Source organism: Homalodisca vitripennis, chromosome 2 (assembly GCF_021130785.1).
Source record: "Homalodisca vitripennis isolate AUS2020 chromosome 2, UT_GWSS_2.1, whole genome shotgun sequence".
Taxonomy (NCBI): domain Eukaryota; kingdom Metazoa; phylum Arthropoda; class Insecta; order Hemiptera; family Cicadellidae; genus Homalodisca; species Homalodisca vitripennis.
The window spans coordinates 25,794,960-25,810,135 of NC_060208.1; the positions used below are offsets into that span (position 1 = coordinate 25,794,960).

Sequence of the window (15,176 nt, forward strand, 5' to 3'; positions counted from 1 at the left end):
ACATGAGTGGCTTTATGAAGTTTTATCCATCACCGTTTTGTACTGTACAAATGTTTAGGTAACTTTTTTTGTTTACGGCAAGTATTTTAATCAATTACCTGCAGATATAAAAAGAACTAATAACTAAAATGTATTTTGTAGAAGTGTTACTGTTTGGCTTTTCTCTTTTCAGGATCCTCAAGTTTTAAATAAAATCTTGGAATAAATCGCGTAACAAATTTATTGTAAATATCATGGTTGATTTGATACATTTGGTTAATTATATCATGTGTCATATAGATTCATGAAATATTGGATTTAAAACTTAATTTGTTGTATGTATGTGGTTAGTGAATTTTACTAGTCCTTTAAATAATAGTTTATTGTACTATAGTTTTATATATTTTGTTTGAAAAATTGATTTGGTTTGTTAGTGCATTATATTCTTCTTTAGTATATATCGAAGTTTTCTTTTCTTTTAAGTTTTATGTCAGATGCTAGACTAATTCTATGTTTTCAAATGTTTTTAATGACTTCTTAACTGGCCATTTTTACTAGGAAAAGTGGTCAGTTATTTTTCCAAGTAATGTAACTTTTATAATTGTGTAAATAGTAGTTGGAAAAATTAATAATCTATTATTTTATTCTATAGTTGTTTGAATATATAGCTGATATATAGCCTATAAAGTAAAAATTTAATACAATACTATGAATAAAAACTTTCAACACATCTTTTGCTTGACTAATTACGGATTCAAGATTTTAAAACCAATTCATACCAAAATTGAATAAAAAACATGCCATTCTCAGCAAAAACTTATATACATGTGGTAAAATTAGGGCTTGATTGCAAAATTTCCTCGTTCTCCAACTTAAGTTAAATTCATGTAAATTATTTTGGAGTGTTTAACAAATGTTCTACTCACCTTTCTCTGCCTTAAGGGAAGGTATCTTGAAGTGCAACGTATGTCAAACAAGTATTTTACTAACAAAATATTGATCGCACAATGAATCTAAAATTTATTTAAATACAGTTGGATGATTTTATTACGTGAAATATGAACGCTGGATAATAAATTCTAGCCGGTAAACCAATACTCTCAATGGAAGACGAATTTATATGGTAAACAGAAAAATTATTCTGCTTGTATAAGATGAAACAGCAATGCCATTTTGAAAACTTCCATCTGTTGTAAAAAGAACAACAAAACCAAATTCACAATGATTACATTTTTATTGTTGACAACAATTCGATGGGTTGGAAAGAACATGGGGACGAAGTGTAGTCACTTGTGGTGAAAGTACAGAGTGGGTGTCGTTTACGACGTTTTTATAACCAACCGCTTGGGATGTGCGCAGTTGTTTACGTTTTCTAATTCCACAATTACGACATATGCTTTATACTAGCGATACGTCAACTATAGTATGTTATATATGTTACAATAAAAAAATATCACGTTTATTAAAATATGGTCTTACGAAAATACGGAGATCACGTAGTCTGAGCTTGAATTTGTGTACTATCTCGATGGATGTTTTCTTTTCCGTTGGACGATCTGGGACGTGATCCGAGTTCGGAAACGCCCCTCGCCATCCATGCGGGATTCAGTAGGGCCTTCGGCGCTAAACTACACTTCTCGCAAAATAATGCCTCAAAATAATACCTAAACTCAAGCTCAGATCACGTGAGTGCACGTAAAAGTTATCTGTAATTTTGGTACTACTAGTAACATATTTATAATAACCCAACCTAAAACCACATGTATTGGGTAATAAGTAGTAGAAAGAGACAGAGTGGGCTTCGGATAATATCAAAGCACAATAGGACAAACATATGATCATAACACGTGTGAAGGATTTTATTGTTTCTTATTTAACAAAGATATACAATGTAAACAGAATAGTTCTGAATAATAATTCAGAATTTTCGTGCAAGGTATTAGTGGATTTACTAGCAAAAATGGAATATTTCAAAAAAACACTTAGTGTTTTAATGAAAATTCATTGTTACAAAAACATATCCATTGTAAACACCCATTTTTACATGTTTTCGTGACTATTTGAGTTTCTTCTATTCTGTGTACGATAGTTGTGTCAGTGGATCGATTGTTAGTTTACTATTTGAGGCTTATACACATAAAGTATCTATGGTAGGAATGGTTAATTGAATTAAATTGAGCTCCAGTTCACCTTCCGTTGATTGCAACATCTGGTATCTGACGCTGTTTTATACTTGACTCCTGAAATTTGGAGTCATGTTCATCTGAATGGATCCAAAGAAAGTCGACGATGAAAAAGCTCAAAACGAAACATTTACATTGTTTTGACATCAGAGACACATATAAATAGTAATGGAAATGGTAGTCTCATTGTCTCATCAGGTACACAAGTTTGACGGACATTACTCCAGATTTCCATGGTTCAAGTCTGAGACAGTGTCAGATACCAGAAGGAAAGTGAGTTGGAGCTAAATTCATAATATCATGGGACTTATAGTTGTTACGTTTTTCAATCTAGTTACATTTAGATATGTAACTAGACAAATGTTGGTAATTTGTCATTAGCATTACAATAAGTTCCTTAGCTCTTGTAGGAATTTACTCCACAATTATGTATATTTATACAATAAATGTATGACCCAATTTGTGATTACAGGATACTTTTTGCTAGAGCATTGAAAAACATTTCCAATAGTCCACCAACATCGCTGGCAACAGAAAGAGAGCAGCGCCACACCCTACTGAGTGACGAAGACAATGACGTCCACTAACGTGGCTGATTACGTCATAACACTGGCTAATGCCAAGTGAGAGGCCTTGTACCATAGGCCAAGTCGTCCTCGGAATATTTGCGGCCTTTGTTGATCTATTTGAGGTACTTTGTGGTTCCCAGTTTATTTACACACGGTTCTCCCCCTGAACCACGGTTTACAGCTGTCTCCCGCTCAAACCTTCCGGTTCGGTTACTTTCAAGGCGGGATAATAATTGAGATGCTATTAATATTGCACGCACAAAACTCCTCTCTTTACGTGAACCAGTTATCTACCGCAATTATTGGATATAGCTACTTCAGTCCTGTGATAGCTTGTAGTTATTGGATGTTTACCAGGTGTTTCGATATCAGCTTCTGATAGGGTGACAGGTGTTTGCACAATATGATATCAACATAAGGTTAACTTATACTATATTAATTGATTACATTATGTAGACACTTTTGAAAACATAATTCAAGAATAATTATAGTCATAACTTTTGCAGTTATAAAATGCACAAATTTTAGCATATTATATGATCAATAATCATGTAGTGGCTCCATAATTCGTATTTGAATTATTTTCACTAGTAAATCTTTGGGTCGAGTTTACGGGAAACTGGCACTAAAAGGCAATCGGTTTCTCAATGAAGCACACAAATCATGTAATGCAATTTGCACCTTGAGATTATTTAATATATGATCCATAAATTTACACACGATTCAGTTTAACACTGGCGTAGTCAATAATTACTAACACAATTCCACCTGTCACGAATATCACCACTACTTCTGTCACTTTACAATTTCACTTCTGTAGCTTAACTCGATGGGTGGTGACCTATAACTCCTTATAAAGTTATTGATGCTTCCAGAACATTCAAGTTCTAGAACTTACTAGACAAGTGGAAAGAATCACAGTCGCCACCGCTTTTATTTTTGTTTTAGAGCAAAGTTCTAGAGAATCTGATCATGGGATTGTCCATCTACGTTCTTCTGGTTATCGTTATGTATTTCTCAGCCATAAACCTGGAACTCGACACTTTTAATGCTCTGATATAAAATATTTGTAACCACTTTATCTAAACGAAACAGAGAATTGTAGCAATCTTTAACTGACATCGTGCATCTCGGAGACGAACGCAAAAACTAATACCTCTCCAAAATCCCCTCTCTGGTATCTGTCCACCCCGCTATCTTTTATTCAAGTGGGATTCTTGTTTGGTTCGCACGGTGTCGTGATCGGATGTTCGTTGCCTTTTGAAGTGAATAAATGTTGCCTAATTGCGTCTCAGAGATGAATGATCTCGTTAGTTGTGCATATATTCTTCAACATCTCCCCTTGAGTTGGAACTTTCACTGAAGAGGATATTCCAAATTGAAGATCAGCCAAGAGATATACCTGAGTTCATTGAAAATTCGAAAAAATGTTCAATTAGTCCACCAGATTTAAAGATAAAAAAATATCCATATTAGTCTCTGATGGGTTCACTTCTGGCTGGTTTATATATTCCAGTTGAACCTACACCGGGTATAGTAAATGCAGATGTGTTACTTGGATGTCCAGGAGCGGCACATCACTGACCGCAAATGTCGAGATTCTGTGTGCAAGGGTACATGTATAGGTCTAGTCTACTGCGAGAGATGACTGTTGGAGTTAGTGGAGCTCACTAAGTGAGAAGGGCTGTTGCTAGCCTAGAGATAAAGGTGTGTCACCCACCCCCCTGGCGGCTTTGACTCAGAGTTAGCGTTACAAGAGACATGATTGATATTAATGCCCAAAATCCTTCCTGGTGAATCTCGACAGGAGGCGGCCCCTACTCCCAACCTTAGCCGTCCAGAATATCCTGTCACTTTGAAGCAGCGCAAAGGTCCTTTTAGAAACTATGTGGAATTTCTCAGCTTTTTGTCCTAAGAGAGCAAGAAAAACCCTGTAATAACGTGATTTATTACCATATATGACGCTTTAAATACTATGTATTTATCAATAGTAATCTAAAATGTTTTTCTTTGAAAAAGTATTTTTTTTAAATAAAATTCAGTCTAGGACTCAAAATATTTAATTATCAGACTGTCAAAATTATATGTTCTTATATGTGACGTACATTCACGTCATTAAAACTGATTACTGTTTTTTTTTTCGCTGTTTACCCCTAAAGACATAACGGTATCCCTTAGAAGTATAATGCTTGTAGAGAATCTTTTTGTAATGATGCCAGTTAAGGATGAACACAATAAAATAAGGCCACCATAGACAAGATATGAAAGGTTTCTCTGGAAACTGAAATTTAAATTTACAGAACCTTGGCGATTATGAAATGAATCATAACACCAATCAATCGCTAGTTGCTGTTTGTTGTTTTCACTTTGTTTGGTTCCTCACCAGGCTCTGGTTTATTTGTCACTGTCTCGCTGCTTACTTGTTGTATTGTCAGGTGTCTACACCTCACTTGTTCTCTGTCTTTGCTCATGTTTGTCCTTCTTTGACGGCTATATAAAGATTATTGTGAACATTGAGGATTTATGTCTGGCATTTATTTTTACACATTAAATTGCTTGTCAAAAGAACAGCTATAACACGCAATATGATTTATTTATGAACTACCGATGACGATAAATTAAGTAAAGATATTTTAATGTTTTACTGAAAAATAACGGAAAGTAAACTTCTTAACATCCCCATGGTGAAAAATACCCTGAAAAAGGCTGGTTGTGATCGTCTTGTCATCTGTTCATGGAGCATTTTAGTTATTACTACGTTTGACGAACCGTAACTATTCTTTGTTTTCGTAGTAGACAGAAGTAAGTAATGTGAAGGTTTAAAACACAAATATTAGTATAGATATTACAATAAATATTGTCAGAGAAGCAAGATGGCTCCATAGATTAACACAAACAAATTCTGATTCTTCCAGCTAGCAATTGAAAATTCCACTGAGATTAAAAAAAAGTTTTAGCTTCCATTCATTAAAGAAAGACAACTAAGGAAGTAGGGAAATATTGCAAGTATATTAACACAAGGTTGTGTGCAAACACAAATCTTACTGTAGAAGAGATGTACAGAGAGAACGTGTGGAGGAGGAGGGAGTGTTCAGTAAATATTGCAAGTATACTAACACAGGTTGTGTGCAAACACAAATTTTCCTGTAGAAGAGATGCACAGAGAACGTGTGGAGGAGGAGGGGGTGTTCAGTAAATATTGCAAGTATACTAACACAAGTTGTGTGCAAACACAAATTTTCCTGTAGAAGAGATGTACAGAGAACGTGTGGAGGAGGAGGGGGTGTTCAGTAAATATTGCAAGTATACTAACACAGGTTGTGTGCAAACACAAACTTTTCTGTAGAAGAGATGCACAGAGAACGTGTGGTGGAGGAGGGGGTGTTCAGTAAATCAGTTACCTACCTACCTACATCAGTTGATAATGAAAATAAAAGAAATAAATTAAAAGGCAATTTATTTATTGTTTTATATTATTAAACCTTTTTTCGTAACCCTGACTATCCTCATGGACTCGGACAAGGATGTTATAAAGTAAAGTACGATAAAGCGGAACTAATAAAGAAGTAGGCATAACTAATTAAGAAATTTTAAGTCACAGATAATAAATATGTTAATAAAAATTGTTGGTGGAGCAAACATGACATTGAACTAGCAGTTAAATTAACTTCAGCCTAAGTTAAGACTGCTCAAGTCCGAAATTTTAGTCCTACCAGCTGACAACGACAACTTCCACTGGGATTAAAAATTCATTACAGTTTTAGCTTCCATTCATAAAAAAATAAGTAAACAAGGAAATGAGGTTTTAGATAAATATTAAAAGTATACTAGCACAGGTTGTGTGCAAACACAAATTTTCCTGTAGAAGAGATGTACAGAGAACGTGTGAAGGAGGAGGGGGTGTTCAGTAAATCAGTTACCTACAAACATATATGCTGACAGCTGTAATGTATTTACCGCAACCCTCTCTGTATGCAGATGAGAGCAACCGTTTCTACTCCCACTCTCAGCCGGTAACTGTTTCAGTGACCACAAGAATGTCTTACTTGTACTTTACTTATCAAATTGTAACACGTTATTACCAATTGTGAAGCCCTCATAAAACGGTTTCGTCCCATAGCTTTTGGCCTATTGAACATAATTTTAAATCCTACTAAAGTGTAGCTTCCGGTTTTACCCTTAATGAGAAAAATCTTTAAAAAATCAATATTGTTTATTAAACACTCAACGGCCAAAATCTACCGTTTGGGCAAATTTTACTTACAAAGTATAAGTTAATTAGAGAAATATATTCGACACTAAATTTGATTGATCAAAGTAGCTTATATAAATTAATAGTGAAAATTCTATATATATATATATATATATATATATATATATATATATATATGAAATTTTACTACATATTTTCCTGTAAAGCTATTATTTAAAATTACGAGTAGATAGAATCTTATGGTCAAACTACAATCTAACCTTTAAAATTTGAAGGTGAAAGGATTTCTCTGGACATTTGGAGTCTGGTTATACAAACGCCCACTAGCACTACATTTCGAGATCAGCAATCTATTCTAATCCTTGGGTGATAAGTAATCTAACACATAACTAAACATACACTTTGTAAGACTAACACTTATTGTATGAATATTAACTAAAACACAAGTCACAATACTGCTCACATTAGCTAATCACAGACATCAGACCAGTACATGGTGATTGCAAGACAGAGACAATATGGTGGCAAATCATGGAACGGAGGTGTGCATTTTAAGAATTTCCTGTACTTACTTTTTACTATTCACCCTTTTGTACACTATGTTGAAATGCAGTCATTTGATATTGTCAGTGTAATTGGTAAAAACCTTTTATTGGTCAAAAAACTGTAAGCTTTGTGAAAGTAAGATGATGCTACATCCTTAAGTCTTGTATTCCGATCATAAAAAACCATATAAATGACATTGTCGTATTGTCAAGAACGTGATAAATGGTTTTACATCTAAGTGGATTAAGAAAATAGCTAAATGTATTCGCTGGGATCACGAATTGTGAGCTTTTAAAGTTGAATCTCACAAGCTAATGGTTAACAATTTCAACAAAATATATTATCGTATTCGTTAAAACTCTGTCAACAGTAAAATAAATTAATTAAAATGCTTTGATTTCTAGAATAGAATCAGTATAAAATGTTTTTTAAAGTTATTATTCCTGGGAATCTCCTAAGGATAATTATATTACAGGTGCACTGCGCTACACATGTTTCACACAAGAGAAGATGGAGGATTAACACCTGATGAAGAAGATAGAACGCAATAGTAGAAACGCAGTAACATATAAACATTATTTGAAACCTGTGAGTAAGTATTACAGGTAAAAAAGACTAATTTCCTGAATAATGGTGACATCTAAGGAATTACTAGAGAGGTTTTATCCCAAAATTCGTATTTTCCGAGTATAAAGAAACCATAACTTATTGCACACTATTGGAATGATAAGAATAATTCATTTAATATAAAATCTGGAATGAAACATAACAAAAATATTTGGTTAGCAGTATAACAAGATTTATATTACAGACTTAATACTCTTAGTAGAATTACAACATTAAGTAATATGTCCAATTTATTTATTTTTCAACTTATAAATTTATAACAACTTATAAATTAGTAGAAATATAACATTAAGTAATATTTACAATTTATTTATTTAAATAAATAAATTAGTAGAATTACAAAAATTAAGTAATATTTCCAATTTATTTATTTAAATAAATAAATTAGTAGAATTACAACATCAAGTAATATTTCCAATGATGGTGTTATCCTGTTAAATAATGAAGAGTAACAACTGTAGTTTCGTCCCTAAGTAATACTTTTCCTTTACGTAATCCTACTATTACATATACACATGGAGGATGAGGGGAACTGGGATTGTTTGTCACAGTTCGTACGGGGCATCCTCCTGGAAAAGAAACCCGATCTGGACCGCGAAGTGGCCCAGATCCCTTGACCGAGCGGCTGGATAAGGAGCGAGCCCCACGGGCTTAAGCCACATTTAGGCCTAGCCTGAAGTAATGTGATAAACAATCCCAGGTTAGAATCCTAAAGAGTAGAGGTGGTTTTTTAGTGGGTAAACCCGCTTTTAGGGGAGTCCCACACTACAGGCTGGCCACCTGCGTGCGTAAATTGTATTTTTCCTGCCTCTCCCTCAAAAAAAAAAAAAAAAAAAAAAAAAAAACTATTACATTATGCGCATTTCCCTGAAAAAGTTAAACGCTAGATGCAACCACGCATGTGCGATAACTCTCCTGATGAATTCGTACTTAGCAAAGGTCACCGATGGATTATTTTGTATTTACAGTTGCGTCAAGTACAGTTGGAGGAATTTAGCTGTGCTCGTAGGGCCCAAATACTATCCTTACAACAAATAAACGCTATCTGTGTGGCGGGTTGCGTTTACGCGCTAGCCGCTGAGATGAAGGCGCAACAATCTCTTCAACGACTTCAAACTCACGATTTCGATTTGCAGATTAGTATTGACAAATACGTTATTTTCAAAAACACGTTAAACAGCACTATAACAACTGAAAAACAAGGATAAGTCCTATTATTGCTTTTATTTGGTATTCTCTTATTATTTAATTCCACCACAATCAGCATTCTCCCAAAACAGACTGGTTTTAGCGAATGTGATGAGTTATTTGGGCAAATACGATTCCTGACAGGAGGGTTTTACCCATGAGTCACAGGGAATGTTTTCGGGACGCAGCGCATAATGCTACCCCGCCACCCCTCCCGCCTATCACCACACACTCAAGGTTACGCGCGCAGCTAAAGACCTCGAACTGTAGATGATACTGAAATAGATGCTTAGGTAGGAATGGTTGACTTTTTATACGTATTGAAGAGACATTCAGGACTTACAATGTTTGAAAAAAACGTAAAAACGTAGTTAATCAGTGGCGCCAACTTAACATTCAACTGAAATTAACACTCATATTCAGCATTAGTTACTTCACAGCTGTTGAGTTTGAGGCCAACAGCACTGTTCAAAGTTGAGTATTAATTGGACTTACACAAAAATAGTAAAGGTGAATAAATAAACATAGTGGTCACATGATTTACTGGAATAATGTATATTGAAGTCACACCAAGTTCGTAAATGAATAGCTAAGAGATTTAAAAAGGGTGAAAATAGGCAGCATCTTTCCGTAAACTAAGCGAGAGAGTTGAATACGAAATCTTTGTTAAATGAGTTTTGACTGATAGTACGTACGATTAGTACATTTTAATATACGGGTCAGTTATTTTTTGAAAAGCCTCTTCTTAGATCAGATGACACATATCTTTATGATACATTGTTGTTGTGTAATATATTTTATTACGTAATGTTGTGTTTAATTTTTAAATGTTTTAAAGCAATAGTCAGGTTTAAGTTGATTAATTTTTTGACTGGAATGTATTATGTAGTTAGTTTCTTTTTTGAGTTTAAATAATGTAAGAAAGGGCCGTGTGACCTTAAAGTAACATCTGTAGTAATGAGAAAATAAATAAATTATCCATTATATTTTAATGTAAAGCGTGAATTTAGTTAAATAAATTAAAAGAATTTTAAGGTCAACATAAAATATAACCCTAATAACAATATTTTAACAATGTTGTTCATCGTTGAATTGCTAAACGCTAAGAGTTGTTCCGCGTGCAATATCGTTATTCCACTGTCTTAACATGAATTACATGTTTCAAATATGAAAATCAGTATTGTATTTGACACGTTCTTCCCACATTTTTCATAACAAAAACGTGAAGATGCTCTATAACATGGGCAATGCTGGTAGCGCTTATGGCAATAGAAGGTACGATGACATTTTAAGTAGGTGAGAGTGCGCTGGTGGAAACGGGACGAGAAACAACCTCAGGGACAGGAATGTAGAGTGACGTGAAATGTCAGATGTAAGTGTGGTAGCTTGTGTCAGGTTGTTAACTTTATTGCAGAAAACCTTAGTTATTGTTATGTTTACTATATTTAAAAGTGACCAAAATATAACACTTGAAATTATGTGGCCTTTACAATACAAAATAGACGAAACTGTTAACGTCACAAAAACTTGTTTTTTTAAGATATCAACTAACTCTTTAATAATAAATATTAGTAAAGAACTAGTTGTTTATTTATTTACATTATTTTAGACAAAAATAATTTTTCAACACGTTGTATTTCCTAGGTAAATAAACTATTTATTTACTCCAAATGTAAAGGACTCAATCGACTATTTTTAGTGATACGACAATTCAATATAGCAATGATGAAAACTTACAAATTAATATCGCTCATTAAAATGCATTAGAACATTTCTCCTAAATATAGAAATATTCACAAAGTTTCCCTTTTACCAAATTATATAAGAAAATTAAAATATGGTATTCTAATTTTGAGGTGGTTATTAATCCTACTATAGTATTTTTCTTGAAAGAAAAGCTTTTAATGCTAGGCATAAAGTCTAGTAATGTAGCTAATAAAAAATGTAGATTAATATTTACTATTTATAACTAATGTTTTAAAACTCATTCTTCGTACATATTTCAATTTTGGAACTAATAGAGTCCAATTTCCGGACATTTGTAATTTTAAGTGATACAACAAATAAGTAATACAATTTCTCTGACTATTCTGTAATAGTATTTATTATATTTTTCAATGTTAATCATAGTGCTACTTATTTCTGAACAAAGGACAATTCCAAGAAGGAATCCTGTTCCCTTTTGTATAATCGCTTTGTAGGTGAAGAGACAGCAAAATACAATGTTTTTAGTGTAAACAGGAAAAGATATTTATTCTAATTTACCACATTTTACATGCTAAATTAAAATTTCAATAACAAAGTTTCTGAAGCGTTCCACGTCAATATGCGAGTCTTGCCTACAGTATAGTAGGTCTAGCTATACCAGGCGCTGCTGTGTGAGTCACTCTTTTTGTCTTGTGGAGATTTTAACACCAAATTGTATTTCCGTATAGATTTCAATATTAACCATAATGCAATATCTGACCTGCAGCATAGCACAAGTAAATCACATGTAAATTTCACTATGTTAAGCCCAAAACGAATAAAAAAAAAATAATTAAAAGCCTGTATTACATATTTGTCAACTGCTCTTGTGCGTGAAGGAAAACAAAACAATTATTGAATATTGAATTTTATTTAAAAATGTACAACTAATTCATAAGCAACATACAAATAATTAACGGAGCGATCAATATAATCTAATGATAATCGAACTAGACACGTAACTAATCATATTAAATCAATATGTACATAAAATAAATAAATCATAAGCAAGAGAAATGACAGTCCTCATCATTAGGTGTTGCTTTACAAATAACTAAAGTAAATATAATTTCATAAGAACCTCACTATGTTCTGAGGGGTGCAGAAAATATTACACTTTTTACTCGTGTCCCTACAATTTCTGATGTGAAATTATTAGTAATATTTTGTTTTATAAATATGTTCTATACTTCATAATTCGCGGAAAATATGTTTTATAATAAATAAACAATCTGTTGTTTTCCATTTTTCTTATGCAATATATTTATCACGAGACAAATTAGCTGCTCAGAAAATCTATCTATGGGTGCAAATGTATGTAGATTTATTTATTTATCAACGGTAATACACCATTTTACAGATAAGGATATTAAGATGGCAATACAAATTATAGAAAAACAATACAAAGGTATCAATAAAGAACAAAACAATAACATGTTGCAAGCACGTCAACCAACAATAAGCTAAATCAATAAGCAAACTTAATAAACTAAAACAACAATTCAATAACTACTAACCAACCAATTTTTTTTGTCAACCAACAATAAGCTAAATCAATAAGCAAACTTAAACTAAAACAACAATTCAATAAATAGAGATAATACGAGGAAAGCAATATAAATAATAATAACAATAACAGTATTAACAATAATAGCAATAGCTAACATAACAATGACAAGAAACAACGATAACGTACATAAACATAAAACAATAAGTAAGCTCGAGATATAATATATTTATTTATATGGGAGAACTCCATTCCGGAAAACAAACATTCACCGGGGAACCCGACTCTGGAAGATTCCTCTGATCACAGATTGGCTGTCATCAAAGAAGTCGAACTGGCGACACAGCTGGTTGCCCAGTCGATGTAAACGTGGAACGTTTGGATTTAAATATATAAATGATTAATAGTTTTAGTACTTTTTCTAGTAAATTTGATATAGGTGCAAATAAGTAAATACCTTGTTTGAGAGAAAAATCTGGCAGGATTCTGGTGAAAATAGTCTCATATTTATGTATTAAGTGCGTAAAGTGAGTATAAGATAAACATATTGAGTTTTGAGTTTAGCTCCTGTTCACCTTCCTCTTAAGAGCAGCATCTGAAATGTGGTAGAAAACTCGGTTGCTCACCGTACGCAGAGATCGTGTCCATCACAACGTAGTGCACTCAATTGTGCACCTGATGAGACAATGAGACTATCACTTCACCTATTTATAGGTATCTCTGAGGTCGAAACAATATAAATATTTCGTTTTGAGCTTCTTTGTCGTCAAATTTCTTTGGATCTCTTCAGATTCTAGGAGTCAAGTCTGATACAGCGTCAGTTACCAGACGCTGCAACAAAAGGACGGTGGACTGGAGTTAAACTTAAAATTAGTTTGATTATTCCTGATTCCTTTTCATACATCAAAGTCTTCCTGTAAAAATATTGCTTACACAATAATTATATTCTTACCATATTTCGAACTAACTGTGTAGAGCGTCTTGTGTCAGCAGGTGTTAAACCGAACATGCCAATAATAACAGTTGTATGTACTGGCGAATTGAATTGGCTGGCGATAGTATATCATGATTGGCTGAACCTTAACCAACCGACAAGTTATGATGTATTATATCTGTATCATAGGTTGTCAGCTTATAGACAAACTTTTACCATCTTCTTTATATTTTCATTCTTGATTATTTCTCATACTACCTTTGGATCACAGGATTGTCACAAGTACTTTAGTTTTGTATGTTTGGATTTGAAAGTTATAGTACAGTTAAGTGTTATTTATAGATTTATGGTTAGGTGTTACAAAGGCGCCAATAGTCCTAACCTCGCCAATTGAATATATTTTTCTTTGTGTCCAGGACAGACATATTTCATTTTATTTACAGTGACATGTGTTGGATTATGCTGTCACCTCAAATACAGATCGGAATTTTTTAAGGTGGCGTTTTTGTTCTTTGTAACTATTAAAAAGGAAAACCCTTTACGATCTGCTAAGATTTAAAGAGGTATATTTCAATACATAGCACTTAATAGGGCATAAAAAATAAAGGGCTGCAGGCATAATGAACCAAACAAGGGGTGTAACGTCCTTTGGCTTTGTCACGTTACAGAGTTTCTTGTGATCGTATTAACCTGATATATAACGTCATAAGATCAAGTATCACTGAACGGCAAGGTTGCAAGCTGAGTGTAAAGGGCCATTCTCTCATCCCTTCCCATCTGCTTAATTAGTGCAATCTAACGAGATTTTAAGAGTTAAGCTGCGTAATTTGTGACATTGCGATAAAATGTTTACGATTCTTTTAACCACCAACAGTTGTACACATTTTTGCAATTAGGAATTTCAATATTCCTGATTTCCAACCAGAATATATAAACTCATTTTTTCTCTCATTACCTTACCTAATTTACAACATCGTTATATCAGCAACTTCGAAATAGATAAAAGAAAATTACAGATTAATTACGAAAATAGTGTATTCGCAATTTTAAATTTGTTACTGAAATTAATTTTCTGCTGTAAGTAAAACATCAAATAGTATTTTAAATTTTTATATACTAGGAGAACAGCTTGCAAAATCGAAGAGAGTTGATTAAAAAAAGCATAAGAATTGATGCACTATATGTAAATACAATTATTCCTTAAGAAAATACACCTCGTATATAGAGAAGATATGCAACTTTGTACTATGTGAATTATTGAAAAATGTTATCTAATACGAACTTCCTACTGTTTCCTTTAGTGCTCTGTGATAATTACTCAAAATGTCGAACCTATTTTGTTTGAGAGAAAAAAGTAAATAAATCAGTTTCAATTCGGTCTCTGACTGAGAATTATGTGTATTTTATGGTAATTTTACATAAATTAACTACTATTATAGATAAGAGCAATAATTATTATCCTCAGTAAACGGTTTCTTGATCTGAACAATGCAGAAGGTTCATAACCTTTCAGGCAGGACTGATGAGATAACTTCACACAATAATGCAAAGCATTGTAACGGATTATAAAATAGTATCTTGAGCGTGTATTATTAATTGTGATAGCAATGTCATGAAATAATTCTTTAATATGTATGTAATTAATTACCAGGGTTAGTAAAAGCCTCTGTTGCAACACGACGAG

At 33.0% G+C, this 15,176-nt stretch overlaps 1 protein-coding gene across 1 annotated transcript in view; it reads left to right on the plus strand.

Moving 5' to 3' along the window:
* Nucleotides 1-5,886: 5,886 nt before the first annotated feature.
* The window catches only part of LOC124355564 (peptide methionine sulfoxide reductase-like), a 37,459-nt gene continuing 28,169 nt past the window's right edge, over nt 5,887-15,176 (plus strand). Inside the window, exon 1 of the mRNA XM_046806727.1 lies at nt 5,887-5,923. Coding sequence (XP_046662683.1) covers nt 5,887-5,923 — 37 coding nt within the window. The remainder of the gene's footprint in view (nt 5,924-15,176) is intronic.